The sequence below is a fragment of the Melopsittacus undulatus genome, chromosome 13 (assembly GCF_012275295.1).
Source record: "Melopsittacus undulatus isolate bMelUnd1 chromosome 13, bMelUnd1.mat.Z, whole genome shotgun sequence".
Lineage (NCBI taxonomy): Eukaryota > Metazoa > Chordata > Aves > Psittaciformes > Psittaculidae > Melopsittacus > Melopsittacus undulatus.
Window position 1 is genome coordinate 2,715,591 of NC_047539.1, and position 21,936 is coordinate 2,737,526.

Below are 21,936 nucleotides of genomic sequence, written 5' to 3' on the forward strand. Positions count from 1 at the left end.
GGGGATTCGGGTGTTTTATGGCCGTAGGGTAACGGGGTTCGGGGTACAGAGGGGGGAATGGGGTACAGGGTAGTGCTTGATAGGGGTTCTCTATGAGGGGGGCCTGGGGAGTCTGATCCTGCTCTGGGCTGGGTCTGGATGTTGGTAGCTGCTTCTTACTGCGTTTGGGACATCGGGAGCTGGTTTGTGCTGGATTTGTGATGCGCAGACCTGGCTTTTGCTGGGTCTTGGATGCTGGGCTCAGCTTTGGGTCAGGTCTGGATGCTGGGATCTGGTTTGTGTTGGATTTGGGGCATGGGGATCTGCTTCATGTTGGATGTTGGGCTCTGCTCGAGGTCAGGTCTGGATGCTGGGATCTGCTTTAGGCTGGATTTGGGACACGGAGACCTGTTTGTGCTGGGTCTTGGATGCTGGACTCAGTTTTGGTCAGGACTAGACACAGGACCTGCTTTCAGCTGAATTTAGGATGTGAGGATCTGCTCCATGTTGGATCTTGGGCTCTGCCTTGGGTCAGATCTGGATGTTGGACCTGCTTTGTGTCAGATTTGGGACACCAGGATCTGCTTCACATCGAATTCAGGACACTGGGATCTTTGTGTCTGGGATGTGCTTCGTGTTAAAATTGGGGCCCTGTGTCCTGGCACACATCAAACCCCAATGAGAACAGGGGCCATCCCCTTGTCTGAGCGGCCCCAACCACCTCAGGGCAGCACCCAGAGGCCGTCTGCATCCATCACAACTCAGCGTGGTACTGCTCCGCCTTGAAGACCTCACTGGGCTGCATGAAGATGCCCTCCATCACCTTCCAGTAGTTATTCTGGCTGGAGGCAGCCATGCCGTGCACCTCCTTCTGCCCGTGGATGGGGCGCCCATACTGCTCCCCCGTCACCGAGAGGAAGACGTCGGTGGAGGTGTGCTGGAAGCGAACCTCGCTGTCCCGTGACCAGTAGGTCCCAGTGCACACCACTGTCCAGTCGTCCAGGTAATCACCCTCACCGTCCTCCCCGAACGCGCTCACCTCCTGTGGTCCAAAAGAGCTTATTTTGGGGGTGGGATGAGGCAAGGGGGGACCTGGGGGTGCTGAGGTCACCCATGGAGTAAGGAGGAGGCTGAGGGGAAAGGAGGGACCTTGTTGGGATGTGGTGAGTCTGGTTGGGACTGGGGGTGCTGGGGAGGAAACAGAGCCCACCTCAAGGACCTGAGAGCAAGGTGGAACTGGGAAGGATCCAACTGGGACCAGGGAATAAGGGAGCACTGGTGGGGATGTTGGGGGCAAGGGGGATGCAGCCGGGAATGGGGAACAAGGTGGGACTGGTAGGGATAAAGGGAACGTAGTCAGGACCAGGGAACAAGGAAGTGCTGGCAGGGTCATGGGGAACCTGGTTTGGACTGGGAAGCAAAATGGAGCTGGTAGGGACAAGTAGGACAGATAGGACCTGGCAGGGACATGGAGAACCTGATGGGGACTGGGGAATGAGATGGGGCTGGTAGGACAAGGGGGACCTGGCAGGGACATGGAGAACTCAGCCTGTACTGGAGAGCAAGACGGATGTGGGGGGGACAGAGAGGACCCGGTAGGGACGCGGGGAAGGATCTGCTCCGGTAGGACCCGGTGCACGCCGGTGTGGCCGGTGCCCCGGTACCTGGTTCCCGGACAGCGGGGATGCGAAGCGGTGGCTGTGGAGGTTGCGGCCGGTGCCCAGGTGCGTGAGCCGGATGCTCTGCCCGCACCGCACCGGCGCTCCGCGCTCGCAGACCCCGGCCGTGCGGGCCCGCACCCGCCAGTAGCTGTTCCCATCGTCCGCCGCCGACACCCCGGTCACCGACTGCTGCCCGCTGCCTGAGGCCGAGAACCGCGGTCAGGGCCGGCTCGGAAGGGGGGGAACGAGGGGGGGAAAAGGGAGCGATGTCCGGTTACCGGATCCGTAGCGCACATCATGCGAGTGCAGGCGGACGTTGTGCCGCACGTTGAGCAGCTTCACCACGGAGCCGCAGGTGACGACCCCGGTTCCGGTTCCGGTTCCGGTCCCGGTGCGCACAGCAACGCCCAGCGCCAGCGCCAGCACCTGGGCGAGCACCCGCGGCCTCCCCGCCGCGGTGCCCCTCATCCCGCCGCCACCGGAAGAGGAAGTGGCTCCGCTCCGCCCGCCCGGAGGTCGCCGCTCGCCTGCTCCGCCTCTCCTCGCTCGCCGCCGCCGCCGCCGAGGCCTCCATTTTCCCTTCGGCGCTCGGGTAAGGCCGCACCGGGAGGCACCGGCCCCCGCCGGGCAGGGGAGGGCTGGCGGCGGCGGAGGGCCCGTGGGGAGTCGTTGCCAGGGGAACCGTGGGGCTGCGCCGGGCCTGGGGCGGCTCCGGTGCAGGCCTATGGGGCCTAATGCGGGCCCTGTGCCCCCGGCCGCGGGTGGGCCCGGCGGCTTTAGGGGTGGCCGTGGTGGAGATGGGGCTCTGGGGAGGTGAGCGGGGGTGGGCGGCCCGGGGGAGGAGCTGCTGACCGGGACCGTAGCTCCCGTCCGCCGGAGCGGCCCCGCAGCGGCCCCGGGGGCTGTGGGGCAGCGGTGGCAGGGAGGGGAGCGCTGGGAGGGGTGAGGGGTGGGCATGGGGAGCGTGGTTCTGAGCCCTGGAGGGGGGAACAAGGCCTGAGCTCTGTTACACGTGTTCCCACCGCCCCGCTCCCCAGGTGTGATTCCCAGAACATTCCGTGTGGTTTAGCAAGCTTGTGATAGGGTCTTCCATGAAAATCCATGGGGCTGCAGCCTGGGAAGGCCCTTTTGGGGCTTAACCACCGGCTAAAAGGTGGCAAAAAATGGTAGGAATGAAGAAGTGGTGCCACAATGGGGTGAGGTTATTGTGGGGTTCCATCTACATCTCCTGGCTTTATTTTCCTGAATGTGGTGCTGTGGAGAAGGAAAACTTAATCCTAAATTATTTAGGCTGTGATTACCTGCAGAGAACAGGTAATGTGGAGTGGCTGAGGTGTGGTAAATGAGGTACTACATGTGTAAGGAAGGTAACAAGCACTGCAGAGACTGACTCTACATCAGCTTTTACTACGCAGGAAAGAGCTGGTGGTTCTCAGCACTTTCTTTTAAAGCATCCATCACCCCACTGTAGCCTAATGAGGAGATGTTGGAATTGCTTTAAAGGAGCAGAAACAGAGCAGAAGGCATTATGTTGCTGTATAAAGCATTGGCAGTTTGTGCCCTGGCTCTTGCTGGTGGTTCTGGTTTGCCCATCTCAAAAGAGGAGCAGTGGAAAAGGGGCAGGAGCAGCATGGATGAGCAGCTTTGGGGCAGGGGAAGCTTTCCCTTCCTTACCTTAGGGGAGAACTTGCTGATGTGGGGTACAAATCAGGTGTGTGAAGTCCATGTAGGTCAGAGAAAGTGAGGAGGAAAGATGAGTTTTCAGTTTCTTACAGGAAATTCTGATGCAGCAGGGCTAAAATAAACAAGAGGAAGTGCTTTTTCACACAACATGTTATTAAACTGTGGCAGAGGATGTGCTGCCACCCAATAGCATCAGGGCAGCGGGCCCAATGGGGAGCATTAAAAACAAAGTAGGTGTGGGAAGTTCCAGAGCTGCAGTGCTTGGGCTTTCCCTGTTGCAGCATCTTGGTCTCCAAGTCATCATTTCACTCCTACACTCCCTGTTGTTGTAGTCTTTTACTGCGGTGGTTGTACTTAGGCCATGCTAAAATCAATTTCATGAGCATTTAACAGAGCAAATAAATAGATTTGACTTCCTTAGGCCAGTGGTTGAACTGAATCAAGTTTCCAGCCTCTTATTTTCAAAGAGCTTTTCCTCTCCAGCTGAACTTTTTAAAGGTAGACTAAGAACTAAGAAGAACTAAGAACCAAGCAAAACTGTTCAATTTGGCAATGGACCTACGTGGACTGTGAGTTGAATTGTGACATGGCAGAGGTTAAAACAATCCCTTCCCAAACCCTCTGCCACCCAAAAATACCCCCCACAAAACCAGTGTTAGTGTGCGTCAGGGCCTTGATGTTGTTTCTCACACAAAGAATGGGGAGAAGCCAAGAACTTGCTTCTCTTCAGCAGCCATTAGCACTCGGTTTTTCTGTTTTGGGCATCAACAATGATATCCTGAGGTTGATTACTGAAGAATAATCAATGTATCTTGCTGTGAGGATGCTCCTTGGTTGTAGCTGCTGTTCCTGATGCCATCCTGCTCATGACTATGTCCCTGCCTTGCAAGAGGGCCACCCTAACTGGCATGGGGCAGGAGGATTTTCCATAACACTCTGCTGTTCTGCAGGTACTTGCAGTGTATCTCAGTTTCTAAACCTAATGAATTAAGTTGTGTTTAATTAAGGGCTCCTGCCTCCAGCACTGCCATGGTTTGCAGTCCTGAGCAGCCAGCAGCTATCGGGATGCATGGCCATGGCTCTACAGGTGTCTGAAAGTCTGGTTTCCAGTTTCATTACAAAGCAACCCTTGTTCTGAAGGCACTGCCTTGCCTAACCAGGGAGGCAGCCCACAGTGCCTGTGGCTGATGTCTGCCCTGGTCCTGCTGACCTGATGTCTGCAGTCTTGATACTGACAGCAAAGAGAGCTTCTCTGCTCACGGTCATCCCAGTTCAAAGGAGCCTGTGGATTCTGGACAGTTGCCACTGGGCCTTTGAGCTGGGCAAAATGCAGATACCCATGGGTGAAAGCAGAGGTTGTGCAGCTGCTCAGCCCTGAGCTGGTCTGGTGTTGATGTTGAGTGGGAGAGGCTGTATTTGATGTGGGGGCACCTCTCCTTCCCTCACTGGCTGCTCTGGTGCTGTCACAGCATTGCTGTTGTCTTTGGTCCATCTTGGTCAGTGTCTAGTGGCAGTAATGTATCTTTGGGTGAAGCTGTACGTATACATCCCCTGTAAGAGCCTGTCTGCTTGTGTACAGGTGAGTGTGCAGGATTAGGCATGGTCTCCCTGTGGTTTTGGCAGGGATGCTGCTGTGCTGCTCTGAGGAAAGGCCCATAGCATGATACAGCTGAGCTGGCCCAATGCTTATCCAGATGGAATCTTTAAACCCTCCTGTGTGACACACAAGCAATGCTGCTGGAGTGGGGTTCTCTCTGTGTGACCCAGACCAGGCAGCAGTGCTGATCTGAGCTCTGTGTCTCCACCTGCTCTGGCTGCAGTCTCTGCCACCTTCCTGTCCTGTTTTATTTCAAATGAAGGCCTCTCTGGCACCCAGGGTGGGAGAGGCACCTTTAATCCGTATCTGATTCAACATCTCCTTGGTAATAGCTACCCTTCCATTTGCTGTGCTAAGTGACATCCCTGCTGTCCTGAGCTGGATCTCACTGGAGCCAAAAGCACTCGGTTTTGTGGGTGGTTGGCTTGTGTGAAACCTGCTCAGCTGTGTCATTAAATGAGATGTGTTTCCAAGTCCTTGTCATTCCCTGTGTCCAGACAAATTTGATTTGACATGAACTGAAATTGCCAGGAAGTGGTAGAACAAGTGATGACAAAAAAAGTTGGAATTGTGAGTGAAGTGGCAGAGAATAGTAAAATTGCATGTGGTGCTGTGATGAGGGGGGTTCTTTCATCCTGGATTTGCGTGTTGAGCATGGACAAAAGAAAGATGAGATTATTAAACTCGGAAATGCTCTAGGAAAAGCCACTTAGCCTGTTACGTATGTTAATACGCCCTGATGGATACCTGTACAAGAATTGGTGATAAAATGTGAGGTTGACATGATATTAATACACAGGCTGGTGAACATAACAATTCCTGTTGCTCTGCTGTATATAGCTACACTATTCATCAGCGGTGTTTGCTGCAGGGTTTAACTAGCATCTGTACTGCCCTCTGAACAGTTATTCCTGAGAGGGAATACATCTGTGTGAATTCTGCAGTGTCCTCTTGAGGATGGGCATCACCCTGTACGTATGCACGCACCCTGTTTGGGTGCAGAGCAGTACTGTTGGCCTGCTGCAGTTTCTGCCTGTCTGGAGCATGGCAGATAGATATTGGCCACAACCACGTAATCCCCAGCCAAGGAGTACAAGCTGCTGTCTGCTGGTGTCTGAAACTTGGCAGAGGCCTTTCCCTTGTCTTTGTTGGGGGTTTTCCTCAATGAGATATGGCTCCTTTGGAGCTACTGGTACTTTAAGACTTAAAAGATTATCCAAGATCAGCCTTGCACCTTTTTGTTGCTTTTCTTTAAGTGAGGAGTAAGTCCCTGGTTTTCCCTAAGTTGTGTTTGTGCACCAGATGTGTGGATCTCAGGGTGGAACAAGAAGTCCTGCACACAAGAAGTGTCATGGCAAAGCCTTGGTCAAGTTGTTCCATACGGGACCAATTTCCTTCAGCTGTTTGTTTGCAGTGGGAAATGATTAAGGAACATTTGGAAGCATGTTTGTTTAAGTATTGTTCCCTGGCCTATGGAGTTCCCTTCTTTTTTCCTTTCTCTTTTTGGTGTGTGTTAAATTACATCAGATGTAATTTCATGTGAAGGTTTTGGCTTTAGATCTGACACTTCCTCTGAGCTGCCTTTTGTACCTTCCCGAAGCCTGGTGGTTCTTCCTGGGCAGGAGTCTTCATCTTCACACCCGTTTGAGGGATTAATTTGGGTTTTTTTCTCATAGCTGACAGTGTGAGCTGGTCTTGTTTTGATGTATGTAAAAAGGAACCCAGAAATTCCTTTGGAAAGTTTGGGAACGACAGCAAGTTTGGTAACCACAAGAAGCAGAAGCTCAGAGAGACAGAAGCTGAGCTGTGTCTTCGTGGACCCATGCTTTCCTTTGTGCCAAGCTGGATCTATACTGCTTCCAGAAACATCAAACAGAAGCTTCTGGGTATACGAAACACCCTGTATCTGTGGTCTCATTTATTTAGCTCTGGAAGAGACCCCTGGCTCTGGCTGTGTGGGCCAGTGGAGCTGGGCAAGCGGCAGCTCCTAGCCCCTTGTTTGCTCCCAGGCCTTTTGCTCTCCCCATGGGGCTCCAGAGCCCTGCTAACATCCTCCAGCTCAGTCAAGGCCCTTCTCAGCATCACCCTGGCTTTGTTAACTGTGTGAGGATTACTCACATTAACATCCTCATTGGCTGGACAGTGTGCCCAACACCGTGCAGTGTCAGTGGCAGCTTTCCTGGCTGTGTGGGAGGGTATGGATGGGATGAAGGGCTTTGGCTGCATGTGCTGGTTCAGCCTCAGCCCAGAGCTCAGCTGTGTGATGAATGCTGCTGTGACAGGTCCTGTCCTGCTTGCTGAGACATGGGTTGACAGGAGCTGGCAGCATCTGGCCACTGGCTTTGCTTGCCTAATCTCTGGTGACAGGGATGTCCAGGCAAGGTGGACCCTGGGTAATTCAAGGCCTTGATAGGTAATTTCAAGCCCTCTTGCCTTAGCTGACTTCTCTCCAAAGCCCTGTAGGGGGAAGTGCTTGTGTTTTGCTTGCTCAGATGATGGGATGGATGTTTCCTCTTCCCACAGTTGCACTGGAGCCGTGTGTGAGAGCCTGCAACCATGTCTGACTTCGTAGAAAGTGAAGCAGAGGAGTCAGAGGAAGAGTACAACCAGGATGGGGAGGTTGTGCCCAGAGTAACCAAGAAGTTTGTGGAGGAGGATGAGGATGGTGAGTCTGCCTGTCAGTTCTGAGTTTGCTGAGTTGTCTGGGTGCCTCACTGCTCTGTTTTACATCCTGTGGCTGCAGATGGAGCCGTAACTGTGCTATAATAGCCTGGCCATCTGTAGTTGATCATCTGAGCTCTTTAAGTGCCTCCTTTTCTTCAAGTGCTTAGGTGGTTTTATATTTGGCAACAGAAAATACACTGCTTCACCCCCGTGGCACTTGCAGGCACACAGTTTAGTAGTAAACAGTAGAAGCAGAGGGTTGTCCAGTGTAACCACTCCACCTGTTCCATCTGCAGCAAGAGCATGAGATCACGAGTCAAGAAGTGGGGTTGTGACAAGAGCAGTTGCTGGGTTCTGCGTCAGTAGAAGTGTTCACTGTAAACTCTCTGTGTGGATAGTGTGAAGGAGTCTTGGCAGATAACCAATGAGTACATGTTTAACACTTGCTGCTCTTCCCCCCAGATGAGGAGGAGGAGGAGGAAAATCTTGATGATCAAGATGAGCAAGGGAACCTGAAAGGATTCATTAATGATGATGACGATGAGGAAGAAGAAGAGGAGGAAGAAGCCAGTGACTCTGGAGATTCTGAAGATGATGTTGGCCACAAAAAGAGAAAGCGCAGTAAGTTTTATGTTCATAACAGCTCACAGTGTAACGCTCTCCCTGTCCTGCCAGAGAGCAGAACTCTCCCTCTGCCCTGGGTGTCTGCATGGGCTGGGTGAGCTGTACCCATCTTACTGTTGGTCCATTCCCAGCTTAGTAGAGTGTAACTCTTCTCTACTTTCTTCTCTTAGCTTTTGATGATCGCCTGGAGGATGATGATTTTGATCTCATTGAAGAGAATTTGGGTGTTAAAGTCAAAAGAGTGAGTTGTGTTCCCATGCTGCTGTTAATGGGGTGGTGGGTCTTAGCGTGAAGGAACCTGGAGTGAGCAAGAGGTACCTTCTGTCTGCTCCTACCCTTTTGGGGATGAGTGCTTGATGGAAACGGTATCTTTCCCTGCCCAGGCAGCTGGGACCTGGCTTCCTAGAGTTTGCAAAACACTTCTGGTTCCTAAAATCTGCCGTGCTCCTCCCTTCCCATCTCTGCATGGCAGTCTTAGGAGCCTGTTTTCCAGTAACATTGTCCTGCATGGTGCTAACCTCTAAGTCACCACAGGCTATTATGGGCTGTAAAGCTCCTTCCACAATGCTCACTAGAGGCACACCAAGCCAGGCTAACACTGGTGGTGACAGCATGCAAGTGGCACAGTCCTCAGCAGGCAGTTACATTGTGTGTACACTGAGCCCCATGAGTACCTGCAGCTGCCAGGGGATGGCCCTTCTCCCTTGCATGCCTTTGCTGGGCTCCATCCTGCTCCCTCCCAGAGAAGTGCAGCCATGGCCTGGGGAGGCCACACTGAGCCCAGTGTCCATGCTAGGAATTGTGGGCCCTAATGAATTGTTTTGCTTGCAGCAAAAGTTCAGGCGTGTGCGGAAAATGTCCGATGATGAGGATGATGAGGAGGAAGACTATGGGAAGGAAGAACACGAGAAGGAAGCCATTGCTGAAGAAATCTTTCAGGATGGCGAAGGCGAGGACGGAGGGGAAGCTGTTGAAGCTCCTGTTGCTCCACCAGAAGAGGAAGAGGAAGAAGAGGAAGATGAATCTGGTGAGCGTGGATGGCCAGTTACATCCAAAGTGTAAAGCCCAGGAACCAAATTAAGGCTTTCTCTGAGCTACAAGTAACTAAAGGCTGTAGCCCAATTGTGGTAAAGCTCATTTTAGTCTGATTAGTACAGTCTTTAGAAGGAAGTGTTTCTGAGTGGCAGAATGAGTTTGTCTAAACCAGTTTGTCCAGAAGCACATGACATATGCTGAGGTGTTGAATGTTTCCAACATGGAAACAGTTCAAAGGAAGGAAGTCAAGGCTCACTGCTTAGTACCTAGTAGTACAGCACATGGCACATGCCTGCTTTACTGGAGCATCAGCCTGTTGCCACTGCTAATACCATACTGAAAGAATGTCAAGAATTCTTTCTGTCTGCTGCCCGAAGCAGCAAGGCCTTTTCTGACTGTAGTTCAATGCACTGAGCTGCACATACCTGCCAGATGGCTTTGCCTGTGTCTGGAAGTTCATTCTATCTTGTTATTGTGGGTCAGGCTCCTGGAATGTTTGAGGTTGGTGTAGGAGATGCTGTGGGTAGGTGGGCAGACTGACAGACAGTGGCATCCTAGGCCTGTAGTGGAGACTCATAGTTGCATTGGCTGAGCTGAGCTTCGTGAGAGGTACCAGTTGAATATGTGGGGTCCTGACTAGTAAATTGTTTCTCCGTGTCCAGACATTGATGACTTCATTGTGGATGATGATGGACAACCTCTGAAGAAGCCAAAATGGCGAAAGAAGCTCCCTGGATACACAGATGCGTAAGTATTGATTGGAAATTGGCCTGGAGCCTCAAAAATGGTGCTCAGCTTGAGTCTTGCAACTGCAGAGTGATTCAGCTTGTGGCTGGGTACTTCTGGTCTCTTTGCCTAAAGGAACCTAGTAAATTTAAACATGGAGCCTTTAGTCTGTGATTCCTTAAATGTCTGACTCCTTCCCTGGATTTTTTACAGGGATACCAAAACCAGTCCCCTAAGAGAGGTGTTTGCACGTAAAGATCAAATAATTGTGTACTTATCTAAAAAATCTATGATTTTTTAGCCTGGAGGGAAACTAAAACTTAGATTTAGGTGCTGTGGCTTCTTCTGTGTGGCTAGGGGGATGTTCTGTAACTTCACTGTGGGGCTAAATGGTAGCTTTTTGCCTTCCAGTGCTTTGCAGGAAGCCCAGGAAATCTTTGGTGTGGACTTTGACTATGATGAGTTTGAGAAGTACAATGAGTACGATGAGGAGTTGGAGGAGGAATATGAGTATGAGGACGAAGAAGCTGAAGGGGAGACCCGTGTACGACCCAAGAAGACCACCAAGAAGCGCGTCAGCCGACGAAGCATCTTTGAGATGTATGAGCCCAGTGAGCTGGAGAGCAGTCATCTAACGGACCAGGACAACGAGATCCGCATGACAGACATGCCTGAGAGGTTCCAGGTGAGGGAAGAGGGAGCCAGAAGGTATTTCAGCTTTGAGATGTATTGGTGACATTGTGAATTGTGTTAGCTGTGTAAGCCCTGTTTTAGCACTGGTCCTAGGTTCTCTTTGGCCACTGGGTGCCAGTGTTGCACTTGTGCTCTGCTGAGGTGTCCTTTATGCTGGATGCTGTTAGGAGTCCCTTGAGTTGTACCTCTGGATAACAAGAGGTACAGTGCCAGAGAAGGTTTGCTGGGGTTTCTAGACCACCCATTTGCCAGCCAACACATACCTGTTCTGTACCAATTGTAACTCAATTTAATCCAAGTGACTGGGACTTACACAGCTCTCAATGCGGAGTCCTGTTTGTGCTGCTGGGAATCATTCTGATGTCTCATATTTTTGTTTTAATTTTACCCTGTATTCAGATTTTCACTGAACAATCCATCTCCCTTTATGTTAATGTAATTCTGTGCAGAGACTTGTTACCCTCCCTTGTAAAAGGGACAGCTGAAGCTACCAACTCTTCAGAAGGACCACTTTTCCCATGCCAGTGTGCACAGCACAAGGGAGTGCTCTTTGGAATGTCTTCTGTCCGTATGTGGCCTGCTCAGACATTCTGTCATCCTCATGGATGTTGGTGATAATTAGGGCAGGCTCCTGAAAGAGAAGTGTCTGAGACTAAAAGCCCAGAGAGGGTTTGGAGCTGCTTTATGTTCTGTTATTCTGTGTCTGCAGCAAGAAGAGTGATGATAGAACAAACAGACTGAAATAGAGGATGTAACTGCAGAGGGTTTGGGTCTGATAGGAAGAAGGGGATAACCTAGCTTGATCCTCACAAAAGATTTAACACCATTGCAGGCCTTTCCACAAGCCTTTGTGAGAATTGTAGCTGCATTTCTGGTGTAAAGCTGATGCAGGTTTCTTGTGTGCTCAGAAAATGCAGATATTGAAGTGCTGTCCTTAGCAAAATCCAGTGGGTATGGGAGGTACTGAGTACCTATAGGCAATCTGCAGCTCAAAATAGTAATTTCCAGGCCTTTTGGAAAGATGGTAGCACAAGCCCTGGTGTTGCAGGTACCTCTGCTCATCCTGTTGTCTCCCCACAGTTACGATCCATCCCGGTGAAGAACGCTGAGGATGATGAGCTGGAGGAAGAAGCTGATTGGATTTATAGGAATGCATTTGCAACACCCACCATCTCCTTGCAGGTAAAGGACTATGCCTGGGACTTCTGTCCTGCTTGACTTCCAGATTTCCACTCTGGAGACATTGTTCCAGGAGACTGCTGAATGTGGTGCCCCATATATGTTTCTTCCTGGTTTTCAGCAGGTCATTTAACATACACGTATCTTCATTCTCACATCCGCAAAACAGGACAAAAAGGCACACAGGGAAGTTGCAAGAATAACTAAAAATGATTGAAAGATCTCTGAGCCACTGTGTACTTAGAACTAAACCAGTATTAACCATGATCTGCTTTTAATCATCAGTCACTTTGCCCAGATGCTGCTTCGCTTCCTTTAAGCCAGTCAGGGCTAGGATGCTTTTCTGTGGTCTAAAATCAGAGCATGTACCTAAGCCTGCATTCCTAAGACTGCTGTTTTCCACCCTTGGCCCAGGCTGGTCTTTTAAGGAGGTCAGCTTAGGAATGCAAACAACACGTTTCTTCCTTTTAGGAAAGTTCTGACTACCTCGATCGTGGACAGGCCAGTAGCAGCTTCAGCCGCAAGGGTCCCAGCACCATCCAGAAGATTAAAGAAGCCCTGAATTTCATGAGAAATCAACACTTTGAGGTAATTTTGCTCCATTGCCATGACAAGGTCTGAGTTGCTGTCTGCTTACCCTGACAGGATTAGCAGAAAGCCTGCTGGAAGCATTTAGGGCAGCAAACTAGAAGGGACTGAGATACCTGGTTGCCTCTCCTGTGGCAAAATTGGTGCAGCTCATCTTGCATGAGCTGTGACAACACAGGTTTTTAAGGCCTGTTTGATTGGGCTGCTGTCATCATATTTCCCTGATCCTGAACAAATGATGTTAACTAAGATGGAGGAATTTCAAACTCTCTTCAGTCTTGCTTAGTCCATTCAACCTATTCTCTGAGCAGCCTGCTGCTGCAGAAGCTCTTTCATTTGTGTGGTGTGTTCTTTGGTGGATCAGTCCTAAGAGCTGGGGCATAGCTTGTTATATTTCCTACACTGCTGCTCCATTACCTTGTTCTTCCACGTGGAACAGGAGCATTCTCTGGACTTCTGGCTGCCAGGAGCAGCCTGGTCTCCTGCATGGTGGTGATGAGTCTCATTTCTGACCCAGGTCCCATTCATCGCCTTCTATAGAAAGGAGTATGTGGAGCCAGAGCTGCACATCAATGACCTGTGGAGGGTCTGGCAGTGGGATGAAAAGGTAAGGAGTGTTCTCACTGCTTGTTATCCCATCGATATTTAGCATGTCTTCCCACCTAGCCTGACACTTTCAGCAGATTTTGTTTTGGCTGTGGAGACTTTGTGTGCTTTTTTTACCCATGTTACATGCATGTTTGCTGTCACATGGTGGTAAAGGGTTATCTGATAAAAGAGGATTCAAAACAGTCCTTCCCTTCACCAAGTTCCTTTTGTGTAGTGACCTTCTATCAGGAAGATCCAAACCTTGATTTATTTTCTTCTATTACTACAATCCATCTTTGAGATGCCACATGTCACATCTGGGCTTGGCTGTGGATAATGATTTGATGATTGTTTTTGTATGGCAAATATCCTGTGATCCTGAGAGCCCCTATCTGGGAAGGGAGGAGACTGACATGATGCACTGTCATGGTGCATTTCACTGGAAGTCTTTTGTTCTCATCTTAGTGGACCCAGCTGAAGATCCGCAAGCAGAACCTGACACGGCTGTTTGAGAAGATGCAGGCCTATCAGTATGAACAAATCTCTGCTGACCCAGACAAGCCCTTGGCTGATGGAATAAGGGCCCTGGATACTACTGACATGGAGAGGTATGGTTCCATGACTTGTATTCATTCCAAAACAACTCGAAGTGTGTGTTGACCTGCCCAAACAGCACAGGCTGTCTGGACACTGCAGTGCATTGACTTTAGCCTCCCCACAAAGCCAGTACTGAGAAATATTTAAGTCTCTTGGAAGATGAGCCCAAGTGCTCCTTCTGCCTGTGACCTGTAGCGGAGCAGGTTCCTTGAGTGCTCTGACCATGGCTCAGCTGCAAGCAGGGTGTAACATGCTGGCTTTACATGCTGTAGGCTGAAGGATGTGCAGTCCATGGACGAGCTGAAGGACGTGTATAATCACTTCCTGCTGTACTATGGGCGAGACATCCCCAAGATGCAGAATGCTGCCAAGGCTGCTCGAAAGAAGCAAAAGCGTATCCGAGAGGATGGTGAAGAGGAGGAAGGTTTGTCCCCAGATTTGATAGTTTCCTAATTGTGGGCTGGTTGAAAATCCTGGTTTGAAAGAATGATAAGGAAGTTTGTTGAAAAGCCCGTGTGTTTGCACAGAGCAGCTCTACTGCTCAGTTCTACCTCAAGTTAGTTCCAGCTTTTTCAGGCATCTCTGATCAGCCACCTTGATGTGTGTTTTAATGTGCAGCCCAGAGATACTGCTATTAAAACTGCAAAAGAATGAAACTGAAAATAAGGTAGTGTTTTCAGGGTGTTTTTTCTAACCCTGAATAATTTTAAGACTATGACCTTTGAGATGGGCTTGTGGAATTTAGGGTATCTAATGCACAATGTAGGTTGTGTTTAATCCCTGTGCTGTACTTCTGACACACTGCAGCTGTCTGGATGCTTCTGTAAAGAGGCCTTGCTAAGCATATCCTTCCTATAGGTGATGGGGAGGATGCAGAAGATGATGAGCAGAAAGGGCCTGAGCTGAAGCAGGCTTCCCGGCGGGATATGTACACCATCTGTCAAACAGCTGGGCTGGGTAAGAGCTGTGCTCTGTCATGCTGAGCTTGCATTGGCTTACCTGTAGGAGAACTGATGGTTAGCTCAGTATAAGCTGCTTGTCCTTATTGGTTTTGTTGTTTTCCTATTACCAGATGGCTTGGCTAAGAAGTTTGGTTTGACTCCTGAGCAGTTTGGAGAGAACCTCCGAGACAGTTACCAGCGTCACGAGACAGAGCAGTTCCCTGCAGAGCCCCTGGAGCTGGCCAAGGATTATGTGTGTAGGTCAGTGGGGGGGGATGTGACAGAAGGGAGGGGATCTGGAAGCATTCTCAAGTCCTAAGCCTTCATGTTGCCTTTTTGCCTTTAGTCAGTTCCCAAGCCCTGAAGCTGTGCTGGAAGGAGCCCGGTACATGGTGGCTTTGCAGATAGCCAGGGAGCCTTTGGTCCGGCAGGTCCTGAGACAGACTTTCCAAGAAAGAGCCAAAATCAACATTTCACCAACCAAAAAGGGGAAAAAGGTAAGGAGGGGGAGCTCCAATGTAAGGGTCAGTGCAGGGAAGGATCTAAACATACAGTGCTCTTTATGCATCTGAAACCTTCTCCCATGTCAGTGGCAACTCAATCTCAGAGCAGTGTGTGAGCTGGGCTGTTGCAGAGGCCAGCTCAGCAGTGTGCTGCCATTTTTAGTCTCAGCATTTCATCAGACCTGATTCTCGCTGTTAAGATGTTGCCTTCAATTATTGGAACAGTCTCTGTTTCTCTGGGGCTGGGAAGGAATTCCACTGTGTCCTGCTGGGGAAGGAAATGCAGACTGGCAGGCATAGGGGCGACAGGGTATTGAATAAAAACAATTGTCTGCTGGGTATACAGAAGGGTCTTTCTTCATGAATGCCTTGCATGCATGCTGACTTGTCTCTCCTCTCCCAGGATATTGATGAAGCCCACTATGCCTATTCCTTTAAATACTTGAAGAACAAGCCTGTGAAGGAGCTGCGAGATGACCAGTTCCTGAAAATGAGCCTGGCAGAGGATGAGGCACTGCTCACTATAGATATCAGCATTGACATGAAAGGAGTGGAGGGGTGAGTCCTCACTGGCTGTGCCATTCATGCCTTGGCAGAGCTCGTTCATCCAGTGATGCTGTGCTGTTAGAGCTCTTCTATAACTCAAACTGCCCGTGGAAGACATGGCCTGGTACTTTCTTGCGCCTTAAAGTAAGCCAGCCTCTTAGGGTCTTGTCTGCGTAAGTTTTCATTAAGATGAAGAGAAAAAACATCTCCCATATTCATTTGAACCCTGCAGCCTTTAGGATTTTTCTGAGATGATGCTTTTTGTTTCCCCAGCTACACTCACTCTGTGCTCCTTGGTTCTTTCCCTGCACATCTGAGGAGCCACACTGCAATGTGGCTGTGGGCTGCCCTGTGTTACGCTGATCAGGCCACCAGCATGGCTTTTGGCTGTGATCTGTCTCACAGGATAGCTCTTGCAACTAAAGGAGTGTTTGAGGGAAGGATTAGCTCTCCTTTCTAATTTCCAGGCAGCTTCCTGAAGCCAAGCTGCTGCTGTTGCATCCCTGTGCAGGAATCTGCCAGGGATGGTGTCAGTGCAGGCATTTGAAGCCCTTTTATATCTCCTCCTCTTATTTCTTGCAGCTATGGTAGTGACCAGACATACTTTGAGGAAATCAAGCAGTTCTATTACCGGGATGAATTCAGCCATCAGGTGCAGGAGTGGAATCGGCAGCGTACGATGGCCATCGAGCGGTCCCTCAACCAGTTCCTCTACGTGCAGATGGCTAAAGAGCTGAAGAACAAGTTGCTGGTAGAGGCCAAGGATTATGTCCTCAAGGTGAGATGAGAGAGCTGGGGTTACAGATGCTAACAGTCCTGCAGCATGCTGGAGATTGCTGCTGACAAGCCATACACAGGCCCTTTCTTGGGAAGGAGGAGGAGGAGGCAGGCAGGGGTCTGCATCTGGTTCTTTCCCCAGATGGGAGAATTAAAACAGGCATCTCAATAGGGAGGGGAGATGGGCTCCATAGTACTGCAGAGCTGGTTCCAGTCCTGGCAGAATACAGTCTTGCTGCCTTGAGCAGTCCATGACTGCCCCATTCCTGGCTATGTACAAGACCAGGTTGGACAGAACCATGGGCAGCATGGCCTAATGTGAGGTGTTCCTGCCCATGGCAGGGGGTTGGAACTGGCTGATCTTAAGGTCCTTTCCAACCCAAACCATTCTATGATTCTGTGATGTCCCCTCTGGAAAAGGGCTCTGCTGAAGCACCTGGATTTTCTCACTCCTCAGTCTGCTTTCCTGTTCTACCAGGCTTGCAGCCGGAAACTGTACAACTGGTTAAAAGTAGCTTCATATCGTCCTGATCAGCAAGTGGAGGAAGATGATGATTTCATGGATGAAAACCAAGGGAAGGGGATTCGGGTGCTAGGCATTGCCTTTTCCTCAGCCAGGTAGGAGGACAGGAATTGCCTCTGGATCCATGTACAGCTTTCGCAGTCCACTGTGTCTCAGTGATCTCTGTTTTGCAGGGACCACCCTGTGTTTTGTGCCCTTGTTAATGGAGAGGGTGAGGTTACAGACTTCCTCCGACTCCCACATTTCACTAAGAGAAGGAATGCCTGGCGTGAGGAAGAGAGGGAAAAGAAGGTGAGCCTTGGTGCAGCTATTGTTGGGGTGAATGTCTGCATGTTGGTTTTGGTACCATGTAATCCACTGTGGGCTGGAGAGGAACAGTCAGTCTGAAGACAGCTCAGGCCTTGCCACTCTTGCATGCAAACATACTGCCTTTTCCCCACCCTGTAATTTTCCTGGCAGAAGAGTTGTTTCCAGTTATATTCTAGCTCATCTCTTATGGGGAGTGGCACTTGGGCAGGCTTTTAACTTCCATTGCTACTTTCACTGATTTTCTGTAACATCAGAGCATGACGCTATCAGTCTTTCCTCTGCAGAGCCTTCCTGTCTGACCTTACATTGGTGAGGAGCTGCAGGGCTGGCCTGTGGAGAAGGCATTTAGCCATGTTCATGGCATGGTGGCAGATCAAGGTGGCACTAGGGGAGGATTTACTCTGTGAAATAGGAAGCCAGGACTGGTTCAGTACCCAGGAGTAGCTCTGATGTGTCTCACTTCCCTTTCCAGGCCCAGGATATTGAAACCTTGAAAAAGTTCCTTCTGAACAAGAAGCCTCATGTGGTGACAATTGCAGGCGAGAACAGGTCAGTCTCTGTGTTCCTTCCACTTCCCAGTCTCCTTGCAGTCCTTCCCTCATGCCTGTCCACCTTTCACTTGTTTCTGTCCATGGGGTTATTTCCCAAAGCAATCCCAGGACCCAGCTTTGCACTCTCCCCTCAAGTTCCTTGACTGTCTCTCACTAGGGATGCTCAGATGCTGATGGAGGATGTAAAGAGAATTGTTCATGAGCTGGATCAAGGACAGCAGCTGTCCTCTATTGGAGTGGAGCTAGTGGACAATGAACTGGCCATCCTGTACATGAACAGCAAGAAGTCTGAGGTGAACCTTCTGTTATTTCAGCTATTCCTTAGTCTGTTGTTCATTTGTGCTGTCTCATCCTCTGTTGTGCTGGCCCTACCTTGCATCATCCTCTGCCTCGTGTGATTCATTTAGTGACGTACTGATCTTTCGATCAAGGCACAGCATCTTACTTAGGCTTCCCTGGAGAGATGAACCCCAGCAGATGTACAGGGTAGATATTGATGTAGTCTGAAATTTGAGTCTTGCTCAGCTGAGTGAGTGGGGTTGTTTCATTCCTACTTGCAGCAGAGCTCTTGGAAGCCTCTGACCTCAGCTCTCTTTGTGCTGAGCACCAAATGCTTCCCTTGTTCCAGTCCCCATCTGATGTGTCTTTGCTGCTTGTGCTATGAAGTGTGATAACACCATCAGGGTTCTCCCTGATTCTCTTTCAGAATGAGTTCAGGGATTATCCTCCTCTGCTGCGTCAGGCTGTCTCCCTTGCTCGCCGCATCCAGGACCCTCTCATAGAGTTTGCCCAGGTCTGCAGCTCTGATGAGGATATTCTCTGCCTAAAGCTCCACCCTCTGCAGGTAACTTCTTCATAAGATCCTTGGGCAAGGAAGATCTTTCTCTGCAAGAGAAGGTTGTCTGGGAGTCCTGGGACAGTTTGTTGTCAAAAAAAAGTATTCCAAATTGAACTCGTGCATGTTCTGCCTGTTTATGCAATATGCAGGCTACAGAGCACCTTTTTTTTTACCTCTTTTAACTCATCTGCCTCCTGCCTTTAGGCTGTTTCAGGGGTAACTGAGGTGCAGCACAACTCCCAAGAGCCAGCATGTTATGTTTGGCACAGCTTGCTTATGGCAAAGTGTTGCAAGCATCTCCCTGTGAGGCTAACACCTCTCCTTTCTGTCAGGAGCATGTGGTGAAGGAGGAGCTGCTGAATGCCCTCTACTGCGAATTCATAAACCGTGTGAACGAGGTGGGAGTGGATGTCAATCGAGCCATTGCTCACCCTCACAGCCAGGCTTTGCTGCAGTATGTGTGTGGCCTGGGACCACGCAAAGGCACCCATCTGCTAAAGGTAAGGAGGCTTCTGTCCCTGCCTACAGGAACAGTGCATCATGTGGCCTGATAGCAGTGCTTTTAGATGAGTGAGGGTCCTGTGTGCCAGATGCAGTTGACAGCTCCATTGACATGTGTTTTGTGTCCCTGATAGACCCAAGCAGGTCCATCAGTCCTACGTAGCTCCTGAAACCACAGGGATAGATGCACTGTTAACAGTAGCAAGATGCATTCACATGGTAGAAAACACAAGGCAAAAAGCCAGTGCTTTTCCCTAAAGTCAGAGCTATTCCACGTGGAATCATCTTCCTTCATACATGCAGCCAGGGTTGTTGAGTTGTTGAAGCTTATATTGGATGGTTTGAACACTGCAGTGCCCAGTGTGAGACCACTGCTTTTCCCGGAGGATCCTTGTGTTTGAATATCAAGGTTTCTACTATTCCCTGTCTTTCCAGATCTTAAAACAAAACAACACACGTCTGGAGAACAGGACCCAGCTGGTTACCATGTGCCACATGGGACCCAAGGTGTTTATCAACTGTGCTGGCTTCATCAAGATTGACACAGCATCACTGGGTGATAGGTGGGTATTGAGGTGTATCCAGTGTCATACAGGGTGTGGAGTTATCATGAACAAAGGCTGAAGCAGTCGTGAACCCTGGCACCCATATCCCAGGAATTTCTCAGTGGCCTCTCTGATTCCTGGCCAAGTTCAGGTATTGTTGGTTATTAATCTGATCCCTGAGGGCAGCTAAACTCATACAGCAATGTGAGCTGCACAGCATTAATTATATAGGTTTGAAAGACCCTTTGTGGTCAAGAGGAACTAAACTAAAACCAGTTATTCCCTAATGCAGGAATGTCCGTCAATAACCCATGTGCACTTTGGCTTAGCTTTTGCTGGTCCTACCAACAGTGTTTTACTTTAGGAAAGTTTCAGACTTGAGGGATAACTCCACAATTCAGCTTCCTCTTAAACTAGTAGCAATATTGGGAAGTTTGTAGAGCATTAGGTTACTGGTAACTGAGCAAGAGAAAGGTGTTTGGAGAGCATCAGTAACCTAATTTCTAAATCTCTCGCATCCAAAATGCCTGGCTGTGTCTTTGCAGCACAGGAGCTGCAGACTGGAATTTGTCTTGCATTGGTTCCTGTTGATTAGCAAGGAAGAATTCCTTGTGTCCTTTGTAGTTTGCTCCACAGAGGACAGCGGTGGCAGAGCAGACATGCAGCCAGTCATAGTGCTCAACAGTGTGCTTTATTGTTGAGCTGAAGGAGGTGACTCTGGAACCCTGCAGAGCCCTTCTCTGAATCTTGTTTTATTTCAGCACTGATTCCTACATCGAAGTCCTAGATGGGTCCAGGGTCCATCCTGAAACCTATGAATGGGCAAGAAAAATGGCAGTGGATGCCTTGGAATACGATGAGTCAGCAGAGGATGCTAATCCTGCAGGAGCTCTAGAGGAGATCCTGGAAAACCCCGAGCGTCTGAAGGACTTGGATCTCGATGCCTTTGCTGAAGAACTGGAAAGACAGGTGCACTGGGGGTTTCTGGTGCTGAGAACCAGAGGGAAGCTCTGCTATCCAGCTCAGTTCCTTATGTTTTATAGCTGGTGACCCTTATCCTTTGGAGGAGCTGAGCATTTAGCTGTTGTAAAATGTATAAACGGGCAGTATGAGTATTCAGTGTCTGACAGTGGCAACTAGTAAATGCTTACACATGGAGTAGAGGGAAGAAGGAGGCCACAGACAGTAAGGAGACCATTTAAGCTGTTCTCCCTGAAATTACCTAGCTATTTTCTGAATGTATTGGTACTTTCAACCTCAACATCCTGTAACAGAGTTTGATGGTGGGTTCTTCTTTGCGTTCCTCTGGTTTTGAATTTGGTGTTTGATGAGTTCCTTGAGTTCTTTAATAACTTACACTGAATTCCATACTCGCCTCCTTTCTGCTCCTCATGGCTTTATAACCTTTGAATACCACACAGGGCTATGGTGACAAGCATATCACTTTATATGACATTCGAGCTGAACTAAGCTGCAGGTACAAGGACCTGAGAACCCCATATCGTTCTCCAAACACAGAAGAAGTCTTCAATATGCTGACCAAAGAAACTCCAGAGACTTTTTATATAGGTACATCCCTGGTTTCTGTCATCATAAGTTGACTCGAGATGTGTAAAGGTGGGGCAGAGGGATCTTAGTGAGTGTGATGTCAGGATGGTGCTGGGGTTGCATGTGTCTGAAGTAGCTTTTCTGGGTGGTCTTCTAACACCTACATGTGCAGCTACTTTAGACTGAGGGCTCTCCTTCCCTGCAGTTGACTTGCAGTTGTTCATTCTTCCTTTCTCCTCTCCCATCACACCACAGGTAAAATGATCATCTGCAACGTGACTGGCATAGCCCACAGGCGGCCTCAAGGAGAGAGCTACGACCAGGCGATACGGAACGATGAGACTGGCCTTTGGCAGTGTCCTTTCTGTCAGCAGGATAACTTCCCTGAGCTCAGCGAGGTGGGGCTGCTGCTCCTTATGGGGCTGCCTTTGTTGAGAGCCTGCAATCAGCAGGCTTGAGCATTTTGTAGGGTTCTTGGGAGACAGAGTATCTGCAGTGCCCAGTCCGAATGTGGCCTTTGGCTGAAACTATCTGTTCCACTTTAGACTAATTGCTTCAGTATAGATTTGACAGCTCCTTTATGGCTACATTATGGATTTTAGTGAATTAGGCTGAGAGGAAAATGGACCTGGGGCTAAGCTGGACAGTTCTTTGCAGATACATAAAGCAGGTTTGTTCGTGGTCTAGGATTGTGTTGTACGCAAAGAAACTGCCTGTGACACTGAGAACAGAAGGTTGTT

The 21,936-nt window shown here is 49.6% G+C and overlaps 2 protein-coding genes across 3 annotated transcripts in view; one reads left to right on the top strand and one right to left on the bottom strand.

Moving 5' to 3' along the window:
• Positions 1-6,552, bottom strand: SDF2 (stromal cell derived factor 2). The gene is given in 5 exon segments (XM_005154421.3): positions 1-1,021; positions 1,644-1,840; positions 1,919-2,108; positions 2,111-2,362; positions 6,511-6,552. Coding segments are annotated over 5 exon segments (969 nt in total). The 3' UTR covers positions 1-733.
• The window catches only part of SUPT6H (SPT6 homolog, histone chaperone and transcription elongation factor), a 27,476-nt gene continuing 7,702 nt past the window's right edge, over positions 2,163-21,936 (top strand). Inside the window, exons 1-27 of one of the 2 annotated variants that reach the window (XM_034068687.1) lie at positions 2,163-2,232; positions 7,444-7,585; positions 8,047-8,205; positions 8,379-8,449; positions 9,040-9,235; positions 9,906-9,990; positions 10,381-10,654; positions 11,743-11,844; positions 12,313-12,429; positions 12,947-13,036; positions 13,483-13,625; positions 13,887-14,038; positions 14,473-14,571; positions 14,687-14,816; positions 14,902-15,052; positions 15,462-15,616; positions 16,187-16,382; positions 16,860-16,999; positions 17,078-17,195; positions 17,686-17,762; positions 17,922-18,057; positions 18,471-18,608; positions 18,935-19,102; positions 19,539-19,666; positions 20,410-20,617; positions 21,070-21,217; positions 21,452-21,594. In XM_034068687.1, coding sequence (XP_033924578.1) covers positions 7,477-7,585; positions 8,047-8,205; positions 8,379-8,449; positions 9,040-9,235; positions 9,906-9,990; positions 10,381-10,654; positions 11,743-11,844; positions 12,313-12,429; positions 12,947-13,036; positions 13,483-13,625; positions 13,887-14,038; positions 14,473-14,571; positions 14,687-14,816; positions 14,902-15,052; positions 15,462-15,616; positions 16,187-16,382; positions 16,860-16,999; positions 17,078-17,195; positions 17,686-17,762; positions 17,922-18,057; positions 18,471-18,608; positions 18,935-19,102; positions 19,539-19,666; positions 20,410-20,617; positions 21,070-21,217; positions 21,452-21,594 — 3,633 coding nt within the window. In that variant the 5' untranslated portion in view covers positions 2,163-2,232; positions 7,444-7,476. Of the gene's footprint in view, positions 2,233-7,443; positions 7,586-8,046; positions 8,206-8,378; positions 8,450-9,039; positions 9,236-9,905; positions 9,991-10,380; positions 10,655-11,742; positions 11,845-12,312; positions 12,430-12,946; positions 13,037-13,482; positions 13,626-13,886; positions 14,039-14,472; positions 14,572-14,686; positions 14,817-14,901; positions 15,053-15,461; positions 15,617-16,186; positions 16,383-16,859; positions 17,000-17,077; positions 17,196-17,685; positions 17,763-17,921; positions 18,058-18,470; positions 18,609-18,934; positions 19,103-19,538; positions 19,667-20,409; positions 20,618-21,069; positions 21,218-21,451; positions 21,595-21,936 lie in introns of those variants that run through there. The other variant, XM_031053633.2, reaches the window with a different exon arrangement.